Here is a 25,153-nt window from a genome sequence, read left to right on the forward strand (position 1 = left end):
CCCGACCAAAAGGACCGGCCCAGGGATGAACACAGTACCCAAGTCAGGATGACCAGGGCAGTGAGACCCCATGCCAGTTGAAATGACTGGGAAAGCTCCTTCCACTGGAGCTAATGGAGGACAAGCTGTAAGCCTGGAACTCTCGCAGCTGTCCTACCACCAAAAACGGGAAAACTATTGAAGAATGGAGCCCACATCATGGGAAGCAGATACAAGACACAAATGAAGACACAGACAGAGAGTAAAAGAGGCACCACCTACGATGTCCTGAGGATGACATCTGAGTTCCTGTCCAGTCAGATCCTGGGATTTAGCAGTTAAATGAGACAGTAAATTCCCTTTTGTGCTCAAACTAGTTTGCATTTTCTATCACTGGCAACCCAAGGGTCCAAACCCACATTTCCTCACACCTCCACCCATTTCTTTGAATTCCCCTTCCTGAATTGTGACCTGAGGCCAGAACCAACTCACGCGTCAATCACCTGGTTCAGGGGACTCTGTGTGGTGATCCTGGGAATGATCTGATCCAGGTGCCTGGTGATAAAGGCTTCGGGATCAATCTTCATTCTAGCTAGAAGTGCTGGCCAGAGTCCAGACTGCACTGCCACTGAAGGGGAGGGGGGCAATTTGAGGCCTTCTGCTCAGCCCACTGGTACCTGCCCAACACAGCCCCGCCCCTCCCATACCTGGTACAGCCACAGACCTAAAGACGGGTGATGGGAGATGATCAGCATCTCCTGGGCCAGCTGTTCAGTGTTGCTGATGTCACCCTCCAGCCCTGGCACCCTGGAGATGATGCACAGAGCCTCCTGCAGGACTCGTGGAGGTACGTAGGCCTTGCCGGCCTCAGTCACCTCCCCAGCATCAGTCACCAGAGCCTCTAAGGGCAGCACCTGCGTGAAGAGAACACATGAGACCCCACAGCTCAGAGCCCTGTGCAGGCCTTGCACCCAGGGACACAGCTGCCTCTCGCTCATGCTGTTCTCAGGGGTCCGTGCTAAAGTGGAAACAAGCCCAGCTCCTGCATGGGGACCTGCAGGCTATGAGATGTGCCTGGAAGGAGGAAGCACCCGTGACATAAAAAGCTCAGCAGTTGCCGAAACCGGTTTGGCTCAGTGGATAGAGCGTCGGCCTGCGGACTGAAGGGTCCCAGGTTCGGTTCCGGTCAAGGGCATGTGCCTGGGTTGCGGGCATATCCCCGGTGGGGGATGTGCAGGAGGCAGCTGATCGATGTTTCTCTCTCATCGATGTTTCTAACTCTCTATCTCTCTCCCTTCCTCTCTGTAAAAAAAATCAATAAAATATATTAAAAAAAAAAAAAAGATTCTCTCTTTGTCTTTAAAAAAAAAAAAAAAAAAAAAGCTCAGCAGTTGGGGGAAGAAGGAAACAGAAATTGGTCCATGAGACCCAGCCCATGACCACAAGTCTGTCATGGCACCACTACCTCAAGCAGACTCAGAAGGGAGGGAAGCAGGGCACAACATGCACTGAAGTGGGAGTCAGGTCTGCCAGCCACCAGCTGTGACCCTAGGCCAGTCATTTCAGCTCCTGGAACCCTGGACAACTCACATAAAAAAAGGGCAGTAATGCCCTAACCGGTTTGGCTCAATGGATAGAGCGTCAGCCTGCGGACTGAAGGGTCCCAGGTTCGATTCCGGTCAAGGGCATATACCTTCGTTGTAGGCACATCCCCAGTGGGGGGGGTGTAGGAGGCAGCTGATGGATGTTTCTCTCTCATCAATGTTTTTAACTCTCTATCCCTCTCCCTTTCTCTCTGGAAAAAAATCAATAAAATATATTTTTAAAAAAATAAAAGCAGTAAGCCTGTCGGCCTTGTAAAGGCATTGTGAAAAATCAAAGGGAAGAATAAATAGAAAATGCTTTAAAAATTATAAAGTACCTTAAAAATAGTGTTATTCAATAACTCAGGAATAAAAAGGTTGAGCTACATATGAAAAGGCATGGGAAGAATGAGTCTAAAAAGGAAAAGAAGTGCAGTGGACCCTTGAGGGACATGGGTTTTGAACTGCACGGGTCCCCTCACATGCAATTGGACTCAGGCAGTTCGACTGCCCACCCAGTTCAAACCATGCTGTTTAGCTGTTCAAGGGCCAACTCCACATATGGGAATCCACATACGCAGAGGACTGACTGCAGTGATACCCAATTTCCAGCTGTGAGGGAGGTCAGTGCCCCTAACCCCCACCCTGTTAAAGTCAACTGTGTGTGAACCAGGTGTCACTGGAGCTTAAGGGCAGGAGAGAAGACTCTGGCATCACAAAGTCTGAGTGAGTGAGTGAGTGAGTGAGTGAGTGACTGAGTGAGAACAGCCCAGGAGCAGCCCATCCAAAATCCATGGCAGGAGCAGGGTTGGTGAGGTAGGTCTGAGAGCCTCACCTTGTGAGAACTGAGGACGGCCTTCAGCTCCTCCAGGAGTCCATACGCCAGCTTAAAGCCCCCGGGAGCAGACAGCAGCTTCCGAACCGTCTGCTGGGCCTGCCTGCGCACGTGCCAGGTGCGGCTCAGGAGCACGGCCACCAGAGCCCGGTGGTACTGCCTGAGGACAGGGACAGGCCGTCCTGGCTTTAGAAGGCCGGGCCAGGTGCTCCACAGCCGCCCCTGCTATGTCCCCATCCCCGTTTCTCAGGCTCCTGCCAGGTTCCCCTCCGCTGGCCCCAGGGGAAAGGTGCCCCAGGGAAAGGGAGGCGAGCCTCACATACTGGACTTTACTGCCGGTGAGTCTGTGTGGGTGGTCAAGGAAAAGCCTCTCGGTCAGATGCAGCACGGTACACAGGGCTAGAAGGGGAGAGAAACAGCAAATGTGTTTTTAAAACAGAGAACACATCCAGAAAGAACTGGACAATGAACTGCCAAATGTAAGTGCGATCACCACTGGCTGTGGGATGACAGCTCATTAGGGTTTCCTCTATTGGCTTACGAGGAACATGTGTGTAGAGTAGGAAAAAGATACACTTTCTTTTAATTAATTAAAAATGACTATGCAGCCCTAGTTGGTTTGGCTCAGTGGATAGAGCATCAGCCTGCAGAATGAAGGGTCCTAAGTTCAATTCCGGTCAAGGGCACATGCCCGGGTTGCAGGCTCGATTCCTAGTAGGGGGTTGGCAGGAGGCAGCTGATCAATGATTCTCTCCCATTGATGTTTCTATCTCTCTCTCCCTCTCCCTTTCTCTCTGAAATCAATAAAAATATATTAAAATAAATAAATAAAAATAAAAATGACTATGCACCTCTAAAAATGAATGAGGACACTCACTATATGCTGACGTGGAGTGATTTCCAAGTCTAGACAGCACATTGTTTATAGTAGACAAGCAACCACTTGTGCAAAGAAGTAGAGACCTAACATATAAAAGATATTTACTGGTACAGAAATAAAATATCAAGGATGCACAGAAGCTAATAAAATTGGTTCTCTCTATGGCCAGGAAACGGCAGCCAGAGAGCAAAGTAGGGAATATAAATTTCATTGTAGATCCTCTTGGATCTTTTGTTTTGAATTATGTGAATGTATTTCCTATACAAAACCTTTTTAAATCAAGAAGTGACTAACGATTATAGCTCACTAATAGGATGTTGTGATTTATGAGTCAAAAGACTTTTCAAATCACTAATTAGCGGCAGAGCCCCGCAAGGTGACCCAGAATTTTAAACATACATTTAAAGATCAACTGTTCCCTCTCTTCCAGGATAGAAACCAGTAGTTTCTGTGTCTCCTGGAGAGGCATGGAGCCAACCAGAGCTTCGCACTGCTTCTTAATGCAGGAAAACCTCTGAGACAGCACCAATTACCCAATCAGCTATAATTACACCTAAAATCTCACCTCCGCAGCCATCAGTGCTGTCTCTACAAATCTCCCACTTCTCCCCACTTCTCTAGCCTTCCCCGCCCCCCCCCTCCCCCGCCCAACAGGAATGCATGCATTCCCAGGACAGCCAAGGCCTTGGACAGACCACTTTGGTCCACGTTTCTGCAAAGCTGACTGGTCACGACAGGCATCCAGGGAGGAGTCTCACTGAGGACCCTCCAGTGAGAGAGATTCAGTCCCAGCCTTGAGTCCACGCAGGGGTAGGAACTCACCATCCTCTGAAGCCAGGAGCAGGAACTTCTCAGAAGTGAAAATCTGCTTCTTCTCATCCACAATCAGCTGCCAGAAACTGCTCAGCTTGGCCTCTGCCAGGAACAAAAGGTCACCTGTTGGCACAACTTACCAGTCCCCCAGGGCTGGTCCCCCCATCCTGAAGCTGCCGGGCTGCTTGGCTAACAGGAACAGGTCACTGCGAGGCTCTCTGCCCTCCCTGGCCTGATAACAGACCAGTCCTTCCGGTATCACCGCCCGCATGAAAGCCTTCCGTGGCTGCCTGCGGCCCACGGGAGCCCAGACGAGCTGCCTCCCATCTGGAATTCCCACCTGGTCTGCGCCAGGCGAAAGGCTTGAGGTTCACACATGGGGCTTTCTTTGCCCTTCCCTGACTAGGGCTGGTCTGAGCCCACACTGGACTATTCCCGTCCAGTGGGTGAAGTCCCTCCTGGCCTTCCAGGCCCTAGTTCTAATGCTCCCTCCTTTATAAAGCCTTTTCTGATACCCAATCCTAAACTAAAAGCAATCCCTCCTTCAAAACAGCATTAATGCCACATTTTGCTTGAAATGACAGACATCTTTTTGCATCTCCTCTCTCCCACTAGAGTGAACAGCCTGATATTTGCTGAAGCGAGGTCATCCCCCCAGGGAGCCCAGTGCCTTGGCATGTACACAGATGGCACACAACACTTTAAGAAGAGAGCTGAGCTCCGTTCCCAACCACAGGAGTAAGTTCAGGCATGTCTGCATGCAGAGTAGAAGGTAAACTAAAGAAAGCACGGAATACCATGTAGTCCAAAAAAGAATGGGAAGGCTCTTTTTGTTGTACTCATTTGCAAATTTTTCCAAGTTATGTTTAGTACATAGCGTGGCATATACTAGTACAGCATGTACCCAGCGTGTTTGATCAATGACAAATTGACAAGATGAAACTGGTAATACTGCCCAGCGAGGGGAACTTAGTGGCTAGAAGACGGGCTGGCTAAAGGGAAGCTTTCCATGGTACACTGTATGAATGTATAACCAATTTTTTAAAAAAGTCCCACGACTAAACCCACGTTAGCCTGGGCATTATCTACAAGAGCCCGTCCCAGAGCATTGGGGCCACAGCTTGGAGGACAGTGATGGAGGCCCTCGCTGAATTCCCATCACCCAACGTGACTCTTAGGCTCATCCCAGCAGATGACAAGCTGCCGTGTGGCTGACCCAATTCAGTGAGTGGCCAAACTGAGCCTATAAAATCCTAAGCATCAAAACACTCCTCCCAAGGACTCTTTAGAAAGAGACCACTGTCTGCGACCTTCCTGGACATCTCTTGACTCTTACCAGCCTGGGAGTCGGCCACTGAAAGCTTCGAGAGCAGCAAGGCTGCGGCAACACCTTCGGTGACGGTGGGGACCTGAGTGCTTTGGGAAGCTGCCTTCTCCACTGTCTGGATGAGCAAGGGTAGTAAGTCCAGGGCCTGCAGCAGCGTGTCACCTGTGGAGAGAGCACCAGCACCTTACGGAGCACCCTAACTCTTGGGAGTGACAAGCTACTCAAGGAAGGAGTCACCCACCCAGGTCTGAAGTGGCTAACTGAACCCCTCAGCTACCTTGTGAAATACCAGGAAGAACTGGAATCAGAACCTGGGCTTCCATCAAACTCCACAAACTTCGAGTTAGAGCTAGGAGGATCCTTACTAACCCAACAGTGCAGCTATTTATTTGATGGATAAAGAAACAGACCGAGAGAGGTTAAGTGAGTTGCCCAAAGCCACACAGCTGGTCTGAGAGAGAGCCAGGGCCAACCTCAAGCCTACCCATTTGTTTCCAGGGCTCTTTCCCCATACCAGATGACCTCTGGACCCAAATTCCAAAACTAGAACCAAACTATTGACCAGTGAACTAAGCCCACTTTAAAAAAAGAAGTAGAAATCCATAAAACCTATAGCTAAACCTGTGTAAGTACTAAACTGGCATAGCTGAACATTTCATAATGAAACAAGTATTTCATCCAGATGATGTCATGGACTTGAATCCAAGAAATGTTTATTTCAAAGGTTCATTATGTTGATTTTAAAAGCATAGAGCAGAACTAGCTCAAGCTGAAGAGACTAAGCTAAACAAGTCTCTGCTCAATCTCAAATCAAGGCTGATCAATGCAGCAAAATTGCAACTGACAAATGAACATCCCCTCTCTAGAGGTGGCTCTGGAATCTCCCAGATGTTTCTTTTTTTAATATATTTTTATTGATTTCAAGAGAGGAAGGGAGAGGGAGAGAGAGACAGAAACATCAATGATGAGACAGAATCATTGATTGGCTGCCTCCTGCACACACCCTACTGGGGATCAAGCCCACAACCCGGTCATGTGCCCTTGACTGGAATTGAACCAGGGACCCTTCAGTCTGCAGGCCGATGCTCTATCCACTGAGCAAAATCTGCTAAGGTCCCAGAGGTTTCTTTAAATACAGCTCATCCCTGTTCAAACTTTCAAAAAAAGAAATATAAGCCTATCTTAGAGGCGGAAACCAATATTAGAGATTTTTACCTGGAGGTCAAGCTGCTATACAGATTGGAAAGTTTCCCCTAGCTGTTTGGGAAGGAGGTGGATGCCCGTGCCCAATAACAGGTTGGTCAGCACTGAAGCAAGGGCAGGGCTTGTGGGCAAAGAGTAAAGTTTATATAAACTGCACCTTTTAAAGCAGTCCCATCAAAATCATTCCTCCATGATTTCAGAAATATAGTGTCAGGTTCTGGTTCTGGGTCCTCCTGGAATAAAACTTTGTCCTTAAAGGTGTAATGCAGACGTGGGCAAACTACGGCCCATGGGCCGAATCCAGCCCGTTTGAAATGAATAAAACTAAAAAAAAAAAAAAAAAGACTGTACCCTTTTATGTAATGATGTTTACTTTGAATTTATATTAGTTCACACAAACACTCCATCCATGCTTTTGTTCCGGCCCTCCGGTCCAGTTTAAGAACCCATTGTGGCCCTCGAGTCAAGAAGTTTGCCCACCCCTGGTCTAATAGGAGGGAGAAGCCAGAATTTGTTATGCAGACTGAGCTGGTGCTCCCAGAGGCTCAGGAAGAAATAACACAAACATAAGCTGGACCAAAGGGAAAGCCTGAAGCAGTAATGATGCCCTAAAAACTAGGTCACCTGCCTGCGGGACGGGGAAGCTCTCACCTCGGAAGCAGGCCAGCATGCACTGCAGGTAGGCGTGCCTCACTGCGGAGGTGGAGGTTTTAAGGCTGGAGGCTTTCTTGAACCATTCGGTGAGCTTCTTGGGCACCTCCGTGGTGAAGCGGTTACACCAGAGAGCCAGGACAGAGACGGCGTGCACCAAGGTGCCTTCGTGAACTAGGGCAAGCAGAAGTCCAGTCAGTCCAACATCTCACACCTGCATCGAATCATGGCTGGCAGCACAGAAAGCAAGCAAGAGTACAAGGCAGCGGGAGCGGCGGCGCTGCGGGCAGGTGTGCCTTCAGGAGGGGCTCATGGCAGCTCTGATTGTGAATAGCGGGTCAAGCACGGGTCCACACGATCCTCACCATACTGCACAGAATTACCTTCTTGCTGGAGGAACGGGATGAACAGCTCAGCCACGGCCCCATTCAGGACTTGACTGGAAGGCCCGGACACCACGTGATGACTGACACTCCCAATCCCTAGAAGGCAGGAGACCCCCGCTCAACTCCTCGCCACCACAAAACCACCAACACAGGAGCCTTCCTGCGGCTGCCCTCCTCCCCAGCAGCCATGCCTCTCCTCTGGCTATCACTGGCCCTCCTTCCATCCCCTCTGCAGAAGCCAGGCCTCCCGCTGGACTTCAACAGGGCCCGCATGCCAGGGAGGCAGGCAGCAGTCCTGGGAGCCACGCTGGGATGTCCCAGGATGTCAGAGGAGTCAAGGTCCAAAGAAGGACTCTCCTCCCCTAACAGTTACTTACACCTCATCTCCCACCACCTCCCAGGACCTGTGGAGAAACTCTGTACCTGAGAGGACGCTGGTCTTCTGGGCTACAACCGTTAGCTTTCCCTCCGAGCCTGAAAGGAGAGATGGCAAAGATTCAAAATTCACATCTGCCACCTTTCCCAAGGGGACCATGTGCGTGATATCACGGTGTAGCTTCTGGCCCTAGCTGGGTTGGCTCAGTGGATAGAGCATCAGCCTGCAGACTGAAGAATCCCGGGTTCAATTCCAGTCAAGGGCACATGCCTGGCTTGCAGGCTCGATCCCCAGGAGAGGGCGTGCAGAAGGCAGTCGATCAATGATTCTATCTCATCATTGATGTTTCTCTCTCTCTCTCTCTCTCTCTCTCTCTCTCTCTCTCTCTCCCCCCTCCCTTCCTCTCTGAAATAAATAAAAATATATATATTAAAAAAAAAAGATGTACCTTCTGATTCCAGAAGCAGCCTATTGTGGAGCTGTGTTTAAAATAATATTTACTAGCTTTTTCCCCCTAAAAAAAGATTCTTAGAGAAAATCTGAGAAACAGAAAAAATGTCAAGAAAAACATTTAAAAATCACCCATGGCCACAAAGACTTGCTCACCTCCGAGGATAGCGAACAGGTGCCTGGTCACGGCTTCCATCGCGGAGGAGTCACTGCACTGCCGGGCCAGGTTCTGCAGCGCCAGCACCGCCTCGTCCATCAGGCGGGGACTGTTGGACCTCAGCTGACCTGGACACACAGACAGCCGCTGCTCAGAAGCTGCTGAGGATCCAGGCTTTTATCTTTGTCTTTCCCATATTCCCGACTCTTCACCCCTAGCTCTAGCTCTCACAAAGGATCTCAGGGAAGAAACTATGCAAGTGCAGTTTAGGGTAAAGCCTCATTTCTACCCTGAGCTGTCCCCTTACCTGTTTCTATCATAACTGGGACAAGTACAACCAAAACCCCAGGTGCCCTTCTAGGGGCTGGGAGGGGTCGGGATACTCACCAGCCAGGCCTTTCACGATGTCCAGGGCATACTGGCTGAGGTCGAGAGTCACTGATGCCAGCAGACCGGAGATAGCTTAGGGGGACAGAAAGTACTGACCATGTCAGTCACAGAGATAACACCCATTTTTGGCCTGCTCCCCACAAATACCACCCGGACTGCTGTCTAGATGCACAGAACTGTGACTACTCTTCATCTCTTTATGGCCACCTGAGTGGTCACACCTTTGCCCCAAAGCTCTGCTGCAAAGCTGTACACTGCCCCATCCCAATCAGCAAAAAAGTGTCCCTCTAGCATTCTACCTACACCTTTCAGCAAGATCAATAAAGACAAGAGACTCAACCCTCATCTCCTGTGGTTTCAAGTGCCACCTCCACACCAAGTTCAAACTACCTAGAGCAGAGGTTCTTAACTTGAATGGTCTCCAGAAGGTTCTTGGACTTCTAAAACTGTATGCAGTATTCGAAGCCGATACACTTCTGTGCTTTCTTATAGAAGAGGACCGTGACTTTCAACATATTCTGAAAGGGTCCCTTATCTCTCTCCCAAAGTCCCAATGAGGAAAACAGTGAACACATCCCTCACCCGACTCCCAACGCTGCCTGCAGCCAAGTGTCAGGGATGCTGCTTATCAGGCACCGTCTCCCTCCCACTGCCCCGTCTGGCAACAACCTACTTTCAATAACGTTCTCTGGACTCCTCAGTAGGGACTTCTGGATGGTGGGCAGTATCAGATCCTTAAATTCCGAGTGGGACATGTATCGGAGCAGAGGGGCACAGCTATCCTAGAAGGAGAAGGAGTCAGGCGCAGCCTCACGTGAACAGACCGAGAATCAGGACAGCTCTGAGCCACAGAACTGAGAGTGGGGCTGAGCTTGCCCGGGGGAGTAAGCCCCACCGCTCACTCACCAATAGATACTTCTGAGGCTTCACTTTGCTCATCAGGATGTTCTTCACATAAAAACCCAGCAAGGCGCTCTGGAGACACAAAGACCTGGTGAGACCCTGACATTCTGAGTAGCTCATCCCTGGCCTGTGAGGTCCCTCTAGTGGGAGTGTCTCCAAAAATAATACAAACCAGTGCCCCAAATTTCAGTGTCAAGCAAAGAGGTACCGCAGTCCCAAGTCCTTGGCATGGCTCACAAGGCCTGCCTGCGACCCGGCCGACCGGCTATATCTCACAAGTCCCTACCCCACTCAAGACTCTCCAACCCCACTGGCCTCCTCCCACAGACTGCTTTCTCTGCCCAAAATGCTTTCTCACCTCCCGACCTTGCTAAGGCTTATTCACTGTTTAGGTTCCTTCATTAGAGATGTGTTCCCTGACCCATAATCTAAGTAAGGTCCCCAGTTACAGAGTATCATGGCTTCCTGCATTTTCCCTCTGTAGTGCTTATCACAGATATAACCATGGCAGGGATCGCAGCTCCGTGCTCACCACTGCATCCCCAACACCTGGCACAGTGTTTGGCACATGGCAGCTGCTCAGCTGTGGGAGAATGAATGACTGCATGAACAGGCTATCATCGCAAAACTATGCCAGGATTCTCCCCAAACCAGACATGGAACAAAAACTTTCCAACTTCTCAAAGTTCACATATCATGGCGAGTGGCCAGGGTCCTGAGTGAGAAAGCCAACAAGCTCCAGACAAGGCGAGCAGCTGGGGCCAACAGGACCAATCCAGTTCCCCCGCCTCCCTTCCAGTGAGTCCACTTGCCTTGTGCTGGTTGACCACGTCCATCTCCTTGTGGCTCGTGCAGAACTGCACCAGCAGCCCCAGCATGCCTGCATAGTTCTGGTTGGGTTCTAGGCTGAGAATGGCTGCTAAGTACTGTTCCACCAGGCTGGGGTTCTGAGGAAGAAACATGTAAAGCAGGTAATGATGATGATGAGGGCCTGGGGGTGGCACAGAAGAAGCAATGCCCACCACCCCCTGCTGCCTCCTGTCACCTCCTTCCACAGCTTGGTGAGCATTTTCACGGCACCATCCACGGCATGTTTGTGGGAGCCACCCAGCACCTCCAGCAGGAGCAGGCACTGCACCTCCACCTGCCAGGACAGGAGGGGCTCAGGTCAGGATGTGAAACGGGATGGAGGTCTCACGGCCTCCCAGCTTGGCCAAGACCTTCGTCAGGCCTGCCAAATCCTGGGCTCCTCTCCACTAGGCCTCTCCCACTGGCCTCCAGCCCTCCACCCCTCTGGAATTACATCTGTTCACTCAAGCACTTCCTTGATAAATATTTGTTGAGCGCCCACTATGAGTCAAACAATGAAAATACATGGAGACCAAGACAGGCATGGTCCCTTGCTTTCATGTACCTTATAGTCAAGAGGAAGAAAAGGGTATTAAACAAATAAACACACAAATGAATATATAATTCCAGAGAAGTTCAGTTCCACGGAGGAAAAGAACAAGAATCCTCTTTTATATATTTATCTGCCTCAACTTTTACTGTATTTATTCCACAAATGCTTACTGAACACTGACTAAATGGCAGGCACTATGCTAGGCACTGTGGATACAGAAGAGGAAGACCCACCAGTAAGAAGATCCAGCCAGTGCGGAGCTCACTGGACAATCCAGAACGAAGCACAGAACACGTACTCAACTAAAAACACCTCAAAGAGACTTCATGTGCCTCAAATGCCAAGGACACTGGTGAGCAGTGACCTGCCACCCTGAGAAAAAGGGAATGCTTAAGAAGTGCGCCAAATTCCACGTGCATGTGTACAAAATGGCATCTGTACAAGGTTATTCACTGCAACGTGTTTTTATAACAGTAAAAGATTGTAAACATCATAAATGCCCATCAAGAGGGCATTCACAGATCTACTTATATAAAGGATTAATAAACAGTCATACAGAACAAAGAACTCTGGATGTAAAAACTATGTACTACTCTGAAACAAATTCCAAGACTGATTAAAAAGAAACAAGTGATCTACATTACCAGTGGTATAAAATCTATCTGGTCATATATACAAATATATCCACATGCCCCAGCTGGTTCGGCTCAGTGGATAGAGCGCTGGCCTGCGGACCGAAGGGTCCCAGGTTTGATTCCAGTCAAGGGCATGTACCTAGGTTGCAGGCTCCTCCCCGGCACAGGACCTGGTTGGGGTACATGCAGAAGGCAACCAATAGATGTGTTTCTCTCACATCGATATTTCTTTCACTCTCTCTGAAAATCAATGGAAAAATATCCTCAGGTGAGGATTGAAAAAAAAGAACATATCTACACACATAAGGAACTCTTTTTTTTTTCTGTTAACTTTGACTTTGGAACATAAGAAACTCTTAATAGAGGGGTCCCACGTGGCAGGGAAAAGAGCTGGGAATGAAACCAGTATATCCTTCTATGCTTGTTGAACTTTGAACCATTTATTGCTTTAATTAAAAAGAATTTTAATTTAAATTTTAATTAAAATAATAAGCTTGCTGATATTGCATTCAGAACTGTATTGCTGTTCCCTCTTCCTGGAATGCTCTAACCTGGACCTGGGCTTGGTTTGTCTCTCACAGCCTTAGGGTCTCTGCTCAAATGACACCTCTTCTGAGAGGCCTCCTCCCACCATCACCCCCCACCACACCGTCTCCTCCCACCTACTTTTCTGCGGCATGACTTTACACACTGTCATCTGCTCTCTCCACAAGAGCAGAATTCTAAGAGAGCAAGGTCCTCTGTCACATCCCCTGCGGCACCCCAAGTACCCAGCCCCTAGGACAGCGGTCGCCAACCGGTGGTCCGTGGACCACTGGTGGTCCGTGAGGTCCGGAAGCTTGGCAACCGCTGCCCTAGGAGGCCCCCAAGGAGCTGAGCAACTGAATGAATTACAATTTGTAAACATCGGCAACGAGCAAAGGATTCAAGACACCGAAAAATTAAACATGGTCTCAAGCTCCTGACACATTCTGCCCCATAAACACAACATTCCGGGTTAACCTCTCCCACTGACCAACTCACGGGCATACTCACCTTGGATAATGGTTCTAAGCCTCACTGCAGATGAGCCAAGGAGGGAGCCCATGATGCCCCATCTTGTAAGGAGGCCTTTTGTTAACAATGAAACCCACATTCTGAAGGGAGTTCAAGTCCAGCACATCCACCACCTGAGAGGCTTCAGTGTTCCTACCCTTTAATCCTTACCGACGGCCATTCCACGGTCACCCCAGCAGTGTGGTGGGGAACCTCCCAAGGACAAGGCATCAATATGTCTCACTACTGAGGCCACTTGGCCTTTATGTGCATGGCCCTAAGTTTCTCCACACCTGGTCTGAGCCCATCTTCATGACAATTCTTTGAGATGGATAGGGTGGGTGGTACTTTTTCCCATTTTGCAGGTGAGGAAACAAGCTTAGAGTACTTGGCCAAATCTCATGGTCAAGATTGAGATCCACACCAGACTTCTCAGACTCCTTTTCACTAAACTGTAAGTCCATTCCTCTTGCCTTCTTCTAAGAATAGCTAGACATTCAAGAGAACCGCCTAGCCCAGCTGGTGTGGCTCAGTGGTTGAGTGTTGACCTATGCAGCAGGAGGTCGCCAGTTCAATTCCCAGTCAGGGCACATGCCCAGGCTGTGGGCTCAATCCCCAACGGTGGGGTAGGGGTGGTTGTGGGGGATGCAGGAGGCAGCCAATCAATGTTGATGGTTCTCTTTCATCGATTTTCTTTCTCCCCGCCACTCCCCCTTACCCTCCACTCTCTCTAAAAAGATCAATGGAAAAAAATCCCTGGGTGAGGATTAACAAACAAAAAAAAAAGAAGAAGAAGAAGAAGAAAGGAGAGAACTTAAGGACCAAAACACTTGACAAGAATTCCATTCTATTAGCCCATTCAACACTGAAATCCAAACACAGGGAAAGAAATGCTTAAAAACAAAATGATTCAAACAGATGAAGGTTATTGTGTTGCTCTCATGCCCATCCACCAAGGTCACACACCTCAGGACAATTCCACGTGCCTGGTCACCAGCACCAAGAGCACGTTGTACAGAGAATGTGCCTGAACATGCCCCAACTCTGTGCAGAGCTGACCACGACTCCAAAGAGGAGGAACCTACCAGCTTGTTCCAGACGTCCCCCTGCCGCTTGGCTCTCGAGGGAAAGACGGTGCGCACCAGGAGGCAGGTCCAGGACAGGGCCAGCAGGGCGGCCGAGCCGCTGCTCTTACTACAGAGGGGAGGAGAGGCAGGCAAGAGGTGAGTGCAGAGCAGCCTCCATCTTAAGGACAAATGGCCACTACAAGGCCCTGCTAGGCATGTAGGATCCTCCCTTGATCTACAACTGGGCAGAGCTTGAAACCAGCTCCCCAGAAACCATCTGTGACAATTCAGGACAGAGTGCAGGCCTCCTCAGCCAAACGACCATCTTTTTGCACACACAACTATAAAACAAAAAGAAAAAGATGGTTTCCCCCATTCCCTGCCTGCTGGGCACCTGGTTTCCCCTCCTGCCAGCCTGGCTCCTCCCTCCATTCAGAAGGCAGACTGCCGGCACCATTCAGAGCTGCAAAGGAGAAAGGGACAGGCATGCTGACACCTGCTCAATGCAGCTCACCAGCACTAGATTCTCTTGAATAGGACTCCATCGACCCCCTGTGGGCCACCAACTTTAAAACTTACCTGGGGACACCGGCCTTGGAGCCAATCCCTGAAGACTGCAGAGAGTGCAGAAGGTTCTTAGCAGTGGCTTCCGGCTGGGCCTCAGCCAACTGCTGGATGGCTGCCTGCAGGGCTCTGCGGGAGGCTGCATCTCTAGGGGAGGAATGAGGTGATGAGTGAGTATGTGGGCGGGGGGGGGGGGGGGGGGGGCAGCTTAGGCTCAGTTCTCGGGAAAATCGGGCTGCACTGTATTCCAGAGGATCATAGATGATGGGATGAGGAAATAACTAGATAAATCTACTGCCTCCAGGAATTCTGGAAGTAGCTAATAAGGGCAAATGAGCCACTAAAGCTGTAAGGACAACACCTACGTTTAAGAAACACTATGGGCCTCAAACGAGGCCAAGGCTTTTGTGTGCATGGCTGATGCACTCATAGCATGGCAGGCACTTCACACTTTCTAACCACCACCTATGAGGTTGGTAATAGCATCATCCCATCTGCAGATGAGGAAACTGAGGCACAGAGAGGTTAAGTAACTTGCCTGGGATCCAACAGCTAGGATGTGACACAGCCCAGACTGGACCCAGGCAATTAGGCTCTACATCCTGGGCTCTAACCACTCCCCTCCACCACCACCTCTCTGCACAAAGTGCTCCGGACACTAGGCCTTTGGCTGGGAGTCACCTGTATCGATGCAGAGTCAAGCAGAATAACTTGCAGAGCCCTTTCACTGCTCCCTCTGGCAGATCTGAAACCAAAGATTACACAGACCAGTCAATGAAAACTACTTCGTGAACACCTGCTTGAGCCAAGCATTGTCAGACATGATCTCTGCCCACTGGACACTCCCTGTTCATTTGAAAGAAAATTCCCAAGAGGAAAAAACAATGACGAACAGGACGTTAGGAAAACACATGGTACAGAAAAGCTCGCAGGTGGACATGTGTTAAATGAATAAAACTAAGGCAATACAGTAGCCTCGAAACGGACCATGCTGCTCAGTGGAGGTGCTAGCGTGCTGGGACTAGTCTGCTTCTGCATCGGGTGCTGGTTACACAGTGTGCTTCGTTTGCGACCACTCAGTGAGCTGTCCGCTTATGCTAAGTGCATTTTCTTTAGGTATATTCTAACAAACAGTTTTATAACCTGGCACAAAAATTAACATACTAGGAGGGATAGAAAAGGGAGCATCTGTACCCGGGGTGGTTTCTGAAGGTTTTAAGGAGACAGACGCTTGGCCTAATAGATTAGGAGGCTATGGGGAAATGGAAAGGGATGTCCGTGCTGAGTGGAGTTAAGCACAGGGGCAAGACTGCACAATGCCTGTTGCGGACACAGGAGGAGGATTAACAACACCCAACACTCCAAAGTGCCAGGTCCTGCTCTAAGCACTCCCCACACATTAACCTATTTAACCCCCATGAGATGGGTGCTGTGATTTTAAGACGAAGAAACCAAGACACAGGAAACCAAGCAGGCCAGCTGAGTGAAAGAGACTTTGATTGAACACTAGTGCTCACTAATGGAAAGCTGACCTGGGACAGGCTCTGCATGCCAGACTGAAGCACGCAGATGAGAAGGAGAAGGGGGTGTGGGGAGGGGGAATGTGAGCTGCAGTGTGAGACAGGCTAACGTGGGGGGCACCGAGAGCAGGAGGCCCACACTTCAGGGACCCGCATGATGAAGGGGAAATGAAGGGGCAGGGACCCAGGCCCCCGGCCCAGAACACTGTCCTGTGCCACTGGATTTGGGGCTATTTCAGTAACCGAGGAAAAGAATCACAGGGTCAGAGACAGGCTGCAGCTCAGAGAACAGTAATAACAGCTACTATACACCGGGAGCTTACCAAAGCTGGCCAGGCACTGCGTTAAGAACCATCCATACATGTTCTGCTCACTCACGCCTCACACCAACCCTGTGAGGGAGGCACTACTGCTACTGCCAGGCTCAAAGCAAGGAGTCAGGCTCAGACGGGTTGAGTAGCTTGAACCAGGTCACACAGCCTGTAAGTGGATGAGCCCGTCTGACCCCAGAGCCGAGCCCATTACTGGCTGCTGCACTCGAGGCCCGTGACTGGAAAGATCAGGCACAGGAGAGGTTCCATCAGCGAGTGTCAGGGTTCAAGTACAAGAAGGCAGGACTGAGGTGAGTATCAGGGGCCTCGGGGCAGGCTGGGCTGAGCCATGCTGACCAACAGCATCTAGAGTCAGACTGCTCTGAGAAAGTCTTCAACTCCTCCACCTGGCTGGAAATATCCTCACCCACCTTTAGTTAACTCACTTGTTACCTGCTACCCTAACACAAGGAGAGGCCAGAATAATGACCACTTTGCAATGGCTCCTGCTTATACTCAGAAAATTAGAAAATTGAGAACTAACCATTTTGTGTGGGAGTAGTTAACTTCCCACAATCAGCTTGCATATCAAGGACTAGAAAATATTTTACAAATATAATTCACCCTGAACAATAGAATTTCAGGGTGAATGAAGAGTAAATTCTCCCCTAAAAGATCTTATAAGTTCATGAACTTTACCCATACCCATCGAACTCCTTACTCCATAAAATGGGAAAGTGTAGTATTCAGCAGTCAGCCAGCAGTGGGGCAGCCACGAGAGTTCAGAAGATGTGTACAGGATAAATAGCTCGGAGAACCAAGATGGCGGCATAGGTTAACGCTGGAGTTAGCTGCTTTGAACAACTACTTCAAAAGTGAAACCAAAAAACGGAAGGGACATCACCCAGAACCACAGGAACGCTGGCTGAGTGGAAGTCCTACAACTAGGAGGAAAGAGAAACGCATAGGGACACTCAGAGGAGGCGCAGTGCTGAAGTCAAATTCTGAGGTGCGGAGTGCGCGGAGCGGGCTGGCGGCGGAGGGCGCGGTTGGAGTTTTCAATCGGGAGGGAGTCGCAGACTCTGAGCTCCAGATCCGGGCGAGTCTTTAGGGACCCAGACTCAAACGGGAGAAGCGGGACTGTCTGGCTTCAGTCAGAGCGAGTGAAGCTTTCTCTCTGAGCTTTGCAGCGGGTGCTGGGACTCAGAGAGGCAGAGCCCCTGGGGACAGGACTGAGAGCCGCCATAACTGCTCTCTCCGGCCCACCCTGTTGATCCTGTGCGACCCGCCCCGCCCAAGCCCTGCACACAGGCATTTGCCGGATAGCCTCAGGCAAATGCCAGATTAGCACCTCCCTAGAGGACAGAAGTGCTCTCACTGCTGACACAGCTGATTCTCATAGCCACTTGGCCTGGAGGTCAAACCCTCCCTGGAATTAGCTACAATCAAGATTTAACTATAAGACTGCGAACAAAGACCACTAGGGGGTGCACCAAGGAAGCATAACAAAATGCGGAGACAAAGAAACAGGACAAAATTGTCAATGGAAGATATAGAGTTCAGAACCACACTTTTAAGGTCTCTCAAGAACTGTTTAGAAGCCGCCGATAAACTTAATGAGATCTACAAGAAAACTAATAAGACCCTCGATCTTATATTGGGGAACCAACTAGAAATTAAGCATACACAGACTGAAATAACGAATATTATACAGACTCCCGACAGCAGACCAGAGGAGCGCAAGAATCAAGTCAATGATTTGAAATGCGAGGAAGCAAAAAACACCCAACCGGAAAAGCAAAATGAAAAAAGAATCCAAAAATGCGAGGATAGTGTAAGGAGCCTCTGGGACAGCTTCAAGCGTACCAACATCAGAATTATAGGGGTGCCAGAAGATGAGAGAGAGCAAGATATTGAAAACCTATTTGAAGAAATAATGACAGAAAACTTCCCCCACCTGGTGAAAGAAATGGACTTACAGGTCCAAGAAGCGCGGAGAACCCCAAACAAAAGGAATCCAAAGAGGACCACACCAAGACACATCATAATTAAAATGCCAAGAGCAAAAGATAAAGAGAGAATCTTAAAAACAGCAAGAGAAAGAAACTCAGTTACCTACAAGGGAATACCCATACGACTGTCAGCTGATTTCTCAACAGAAACTTTGCAGGCCAGAAGGGAGTGGCAAGAAATATTCAAAGTGATGAATACCAAGAACCTACAACCAAGATTACTTTATCCAGCAAAGCTATCATTCAGAATTGAAGGTCAGATAAAGAGCTTCACAGATAAGGAAAAGCTAAAGGAGTTCATCACCACCAAATCAGGATTATATGAAATGCTGAAAGGTATCCTTTAAGAAGGGGAAGAGGCCGAAACCGGTTTGGCTCAGTGGATAGAGCGTCGGCCTGCGGACTGAAGGGTCCCGGGTTCGATTCCGGTCAAGGGCATGTACCTGGGTTGTGGGCACTTCCCCAGTGGGGGATGTGCAGGAGGCAGCTGATCGATGTTTCTCTCTCATCGATGTTTCTGACTCTCTATCTCTCTCTCTTCCTCTCTGTAAAAAATCAATAAAATATATTTAAAAAATATATATATATATATATATACATATAAAAAAAAAAAAAAAAAAAAAAAAAAAAAGAAGGGGAAGAGGAAGAAAAAGGTAAAGATACAAATTATGAACAACAAATATGCATCTATCAACAAGTGAATCTAAGAATCAAGTGAATAAATAATCTGATGAACAGAATGAACTGTTGATTATAATAGAATCAGGGACATAGAAAGGGAATGGACTGACTATTCCTGGGGGGGAAAGGGGTGTGGGAGATGCGGGAAGAGACTGGACAAAAATCGTGCACCTATGGATGAGGACAGTGGGTGGGGAGTGAGGGCGGAGGGTGGGGCGGGAACTGGGAGGAGGGGAGTTATGGGGGGGAAAAAAAGAGGAACAAATGTAATAATCTGAACAATAAAGATTTAATTAAAAAAAAAAAAAAAAAAAAAAAGAAGATGTGTACAGATAGCAACTTGTCACACAACAGCCTTTTTTAACTACAACCTTGTTGAGAAAAGTGACCGGGAAGACTTTTGAAGGTGCCATAAAAGTCACACACTGAAGCGTTAAGACATGGGAGACTCTCTTAGATGCTCACAAACAGCAATTTACTCACTTACACACCATTTTAACAAGCTTGGGTATGTTACCAGGAGACGGCAGAAGCAGCCAATGAGAACTTTGGTGAAAGAGTGGTAAAAAGTGGGCTCTTGATTAATCCTATCCTATCCTATATAATAAAAGGCTAATATGCAAATTGACTGAACAGCAGAACGACTGGCCACTATGACGCGTACTGACCAGCAGGGGGCAGACGCTCAAGGCAGGAACTGCCTCCTGGTGGTCAGTGCGCTCCCACAGGGGTAGTGGTGCTCAGCCAGAAGCCCTGAGCTGGGCTCACAGCTGGTGAGCACAACGGCAGTGACAGGAGCCTCTCCCGCCTCCAGGGTAGCGCTAAGGATGTCTGACTGATGGCTTAGGCCAGCTCCCTCTGGGAAGCAGGCCTAAGCTGTCAGTCGGACATCCCCCAAGGGCTCCCAGACTGCAAGAGAGCGCAGGCCAGGCTGAGGGGGGACACCCCTCCCCCCCGCACAAATTTCATGCACCGGGCCTCTAGTAAGAAGTAAAAGCTGACACAAAGGGAGATTCAACATTCTACAACCACAGTTCTCAAACTTTAGCAAACACAAGAATCACCGTGCAGGCTTGTTAAAACACAGATGCTGGGATTGCCCCCCTCCCCCCACCCACTCCTTAATCTATGGTTTCTGAATTGGTGTTGCTGGGGTGGAGCTGAGAATTTGTATCTCAAACAAGTTCTGAGGTGATGCTGCTGCTGCTGGCCTGGGGACCACACTTTGAAAACCACTGCTGGTTTTCAAAACCAGCAAAAACATCAAAGGAAACTCAAAACTAATTAGGATTGACTGGATGAAGGCAAACTAGTCTTACATACCACAATAGGTTGCAGGGATAGCCCTCCATTATGGTACAAAATCAGGATGACTGTATGTGCTTAGCATTTCCTAAAATGTGGTCCCCACACCCTGAACAGGTTTAAAAAAAGGGGGGGGGGGTGTTTAAGGAAAACATGGCAGTAAAGAAAGATTAATAAAAATAAAGCACCTCCCTGGAATATGTTGTGCATCTCCCAGTGGGCATTAGAAAATGTGACATGTCCCACACGTAATGGATTTGGGGATCCTTTACTGGCCAACCACCTGCTACCATCTTGCTGAGATCCACAGAACACTGACTGGGGAAATGTTTTTGCATCTGGTAACTTACTTAAGAAGGATTGTTTGTATCTTTTAGAACTATTTCTTATCAAAAACGCTTAAAACTGTAAAAAGCTTTGTTATCTAAATGGATATACTCTCTACTAACCCTACTGTTTCAATGCATATTATAACAAGCAAATACAGAAAGTCAAAGCAGAACTTATTACAAGGAGGGGGAAAGAAGGCCTTGGTTCTAAACAGGGAACAAAAATAAAATAAAATAAATAAATAAACAGAGAACACAATTTATTTTGAAATGGAATCATCTCTAGGCCATATGGATGGGAAATAAATACCTTTTCCAGCAACACATTTCCCCAATTCACTGAGGATTTCTCTCCGTTCCTTCACACTGGCTGTTGTCACCTTCCCTGCAAAACGCTTTAGTGTCTCAGAAACCTGTGAAGACCAAACCCACAGAGAAAATTTCACCAGTCAGACCCCAAACAGTGAGTGTGTATGTGCAGAATTCAGGGAAGAGCTCTTACCCTGGGCTTCTCAGCCTCCACTACTGACACTTTGGGCAGATAACTCTCTGTGGTGGGCAGCTATCTTTATCAGCACACCTGGCCTCCACCCACTAGCAGTCCACTCCTTCCAACCCAGGTGTAACAATCCAAATTGCCTCCAGATGTTGTCAAATGTCTCAAATCATCCCTAGTTGAGATGTATTGCTTTAACCCAACCAGCCAACTGGTCAATGTAACTTACACTTGAACCAAAAGAGGTAAGACAAAAGACAAAAACCTCAGGACAGAAAATATCTGTTCAGAATCATGCAAATTCTAGTGAGGACCTACTATGTGCCATATATGTCTCCTTTATATTATCTCACTTAAACCTCCCATAAGGAGCACATCAGTACCTTGGCAAGTCAGCAGCAGGGCATAGCACAGTAGCTAAGGGGTGAAGAAAGATTAAAAGACTGAATCCCAGCTCTGCCCCTCACTAGCTGTGGATACTTAAGTCATATTATGTCATCTCCTTGGTCTTCAGTTTCTCCGTCTATACAACACAGGTAATAGCATCTACCTCATGACTGTTATGGCTCATATGACCACATCCACATGAGATAATGAATGGGAGCATTTACTCTCATCCCGAGCCCAGAGCTGGCTACTACCACCAACCAGCCTTCGAGGCAGGCAGCAGCATCCCCATTTTACAGGTGGCAAAGGAACTACTCCGAGAAGGAAATCATTGCCCAACTGGAGTTGAGAACCACAGCACCTGCATTTTTAAAACTAAACCTGAAACCACTAGGTCTATAAACTGATGCTAAAAGTCTTTAGCTTTCAACCCCCATCCTAGTCACCACAGCTGCATCAGCTGCACAGGGACACGGCCTCAGACTCAGAGAGGAGGGCGGTATGCACACATTCCTCACTGTGCTCCTGAGAAATGCTCTACACAGCAGGCAGGTTGTGGAGCGGGGCATAATACCCAAGTAACTAACACCCTGGTGCCATCATCTTTCCGAGTGTATTTCACAGACAGGCCTTACCAGTAAAATAAGATTCAAGGGTGCAAAGAAAGAAAATGCTGTTTTCCTTATACTTCTCTCCCTGCTATGATTCTACTGGCAATGAGTAAACTCATGTCCAAAACTGTCTTCTGCATAAATGATTTGTTTTAATATTGCCTTTTGTCTTTATAGTCATATATGCATATAATTAAAGAGTTTAAGTCAAATTCTGGGAGGTTTGCTATGAAGACCAGTCTCACCAATTCTGGCTAATTATTTTGGTAGTTATCTCCATATTGCTTAATAACTTGCTTGTGCCCTAGCCGTTCTGGCTCAGTGGTTAAAGTGTCGACCCACTGACAGAAAGGTCACGGGTTCGACTCCAGTTAAAGGCACATAACTCAATTGCAGGCTTGATCCTGGCCCTGGTCAGGGCGTGTCTCTCTCACATTGATGTTTCTCTCTCTCCCCATCTCTCCCCATCCCTTCAACTCTCTCTGAAAATCAATGGGAAAAATATCCTTAGGTGAGAATTAACAAAAATTTTTTTAAAAAAATTTTTTTTAAATAACTAACTTGCTTGTGCTACTTCATTTTTTCAGTTTTGTCTTTCTACCATAGCTCACCACACACATGTTCCCATACAATTTCTCAGTTTCATAATATGGGCTAGCTCAGTAGTCAATGCTAACAGTATATGTAAACAGTATTAACTTCCGTTTAATAAGCTTTTTACTATCCTGCACAGCTTTTTAAATTAACCCTCAAGTTCATAATTGCGCTTTCTCACCTCACCTCGGTCTGCCTTGTTACCCACTTGAGACCCTGTCAGAACAAACCTGGGGCAGGCACACTAAGATCCTTCAAAAAGTCACTAGCTGGTGAGATCAGAGGCAAACAGCTTTCAAGGTCACAACTTCTCTGAGTAGCACTGTCCACTAGAACCTTCTGTGATGATGGCCATGGTCTTTTGCACTGTCCAATGCAGTAGCCACTAGCCACACGTGGCTACCCATGCACTGAAATGTGCTAGTACAACTAAAGATCTTATTTTTAATTTTAACTAACTCAAGTAACTACTTGGCAATTAATTAGCCACGTGAACAATACAGCTCTAGTGGGGTTTTTTGCACTTTCGAGAATGTTAAACATTCAACATGTGTTTCTCTAACCCAGTGGTTCTCAACCTTCTGGCCCTTTAAATACAGTTCCTCATGTTGTGACCCAACCATAAAATTATTTTCGTTGCTACTTCGTAACTGTAATGTTGCTACTGTTATGAATCGTAATGTAAATATCTGATATGCAGGGTGGTCTTAGGCAACCCCTGTGAAAGGGTCGTTCGACCACCAAAGGGGTCGCAACCCACAGGTTGAGAGACCCCTTTAAAAATACCCAAGACTCAGAAGCTTTCAAAATAGTTCACCTTGAAAGGAAGTACCTGCCCCTTGCACAGGAGACTCCCAAGCATCTCCTGAATGTTTAGGTTAAGTGGCCACCGTATCATCATCGATTAATGTCCTCACCCTGGAGACCCGAGTGGGCCAAGCTGTCCCTTAGATACCTGCTTCTTTATTGCCTTTTTACTTGAAAACACAACTACAAACGAGGCTGGGGTGGAATGAAAGCGTTTTCCCAAGTCCTTCCCTGGACTACAAGGCAGCCACCGCTGACAACACTCACGGTGACAGGGCTCTTCCTCGGTAATTTCTTAATCTAACCCTCAACCTAATAAAAACCAACACATAAGGAGCTCTGCTTCATCTCACCGCGTCCTCACGACACCCTATAGTACAGGGTGTCGATCGGTATTATTTTTAACCGCATTTGATAGATGGAAAGACTGGGACCTGGTGGGATTCAGTCACTTGCCGAGCGTCTCATAGAAATCGACCAGCTGGGGCTCCAAACTCAGCCGGGTCTGAACGCAGAGACCCTGCTGTGCGCCCCTGCACGCAGTAGGCGCCCCAGAAACATCCGCTGAACGGTAAGCTTAGAACAGCTGGCCCCGGCCGGGCTCGGGGGGGCTTCGGGGAAATGGAGTCGAGTCTCCCAGAGGTGAACTTCTGCTACGTCAGGGTCGGGGAGGGCTCGGAGGGCCCGCCCGGGTCCAGCTGCCGAAACCCGGGCCGGAGCCCTTGACTCCTCGAGTCCGGGTTCAGTCTGCGCCGCCCGGGCCGGGGGCCGGGCCGCCCCGGAGCCGTGAGAAGCCGGACCGAGGGGGCCCCCGGGCCGCGCCCTCCGCTGCCGCCGCCCCCGGGGCCCCTGGACTGGCGACACGAGCGGTCCCGCCCGGGGGCCGCCGTCCACGCCCAGTCGCTGGCCGCGTTGGCCCCGCAGACGCCCGCCTCACCTGCGTGTCCGCCGCCATCCTCCCGGCGCTGACTCCGGAACTGCTTCCGGAGCGCTTCCGGGTCACGGCGCGGGCCCACGCGGCAGGGCGAGGCCGGGCGTTCGTCGCTGCTGCACCGCCCGGGCTTGGAAGTCAGGCGGCGGAGGGCCCGCCACCGATGGCCGATGACCGAGGCTCCTCCCGGCGCCCTTGTCGGCCTGGCCTCGGGGACCAGGGGGTTTGTAATTCGTGAGACCGCCCGACAGCCTCCCGCCCACTTGACCCGCAGGTCTTCTTTGGAGAAACGTGTTTCCTGCGTGGCAGGAACTGAACTAGGTAAAAGGGAGACCGGAAACTGGGGTCCTGTCCGCTGTAGCCCTGGTGGACAGATCAGGGTTAGAGAACAAAGGTGGCTATGGCGGCCAGGGAAGGATTCCGGAGCCGAGCCGCTGCCGGAGGGGAAATGAAGGCCCCGGGCTGGGCACTGGAGCCGAGGCTGCAGGCGGGAGGCTGGGGCCTCAGGTTCTGATAGTCGCCCTTTACTCGGC

The 25,153-nt window shown here is 49.1% G+C and overlaps 1 protein-coding gene across 9 annotated transcripts in view; it reads right to left on the bottom strand.

Moving 5' to 3' along the window:
- GCN1 (GCN1 activator of EIF2AK4) overlaps nt 1-24,669 on the bottom strand; it is a 59,036-nt gene extending 34,367 nt beyond the window's left edge. For 6 of the 9 annotated variants that reach the window (XM_036353424.1, XM_036353422.1, XM_036353428.1 and 3 more), the window contains exons 1-21: nt 24,627-24,669; nt 21,105-21,207; nt 15,318-15,381; nt 14,652-14,783; nt 14,091-14,199; nt 10,979-11,077; nt 10,746-10,880; nt 9,937-10,005; nt 9,704-9,812; nt 9,028-9,102; nt 8,640-8,768; nt 8,081-8,131; nt 7,655-7,753; nt 7,272-7,445; nt 5,427-5,579; nt 4,100-4,192; nt 2,721-2,796; nt 2,398-2,557; nt 704-893; nt 483-607; nt 262-303 (exon numbers count right to left, since the gene is read on the bottom strand). In XM_036353424.1, coding sequence (XP_036209317.1) covers nt 262-303; nt 483-607; nt 704-893; nt 2,398-2,557; nt 2,721-2,796; nt 4,100-4,192; nt 5,427-5,579; nt 7,272-7,445; nt 7,655-7,753; nt 8,081-8,131; nt 8,640-8,768; nt 9,028-9,102; nt 9,704-9,812; nt 9,937-10,005; nt 10,746-10,880; nt 10,979-11,077; nt 14,091-14,199; nt 14,652-14,783; nt 15,318-15,381; nt 21,105-21,207; nt 24,627-24,644 — 2,205 coding nt within the window. In that variant the 5' untranslated portion in view covers nt 24,645-24,669. Of the gene's footprint in view, nt 1-261; nt 304-482; nt 608-703; nt 894-2,397; nt 2,558-2,720; nt 2,797-4,099; nt 4,193-5,426; nt 5,580-7,271; nt 7,446-7,654; nt 7,754-8,080; nt 8,132-8,639; nt 8,769-9,027; nt 9,103-9,703; nt 9,813-9,936; nt 10,006-10,745; nt 10,881-10,978; nt 11,078-13,005; nt 13,613-14,090; nt 14,200-14,466; nt 14,621-14,651; nt 14,784-15,317; nt 15,382-21,104; nt 21,208-24,626 lie in introns of those variants that run through there. The other 3 variants (XM_036353423.1, XM_036353425.1, XM_036353426.1) reach the window with 3 other exon arrangements.
- Between the last annotated feature and the right edge of the window lie 484 nt (nt 24,670-25,153).

This window comes from Myotis myotis, unplaced genomic scaffold (assembly GCF_014108235.1).
Source record: "Myotis myotis isolate mMyoMyo1 unplaced genomic scaffold, mMyoMyo1.p scaffold_m19_p_20, whole genome shotgun sequence".
Lineage (NCBI taxonomy): Eukaryota > Metazoa > Chordata > Mammalia > Chiroptera > Vespertilionidae > Myotis > Myotis myotis.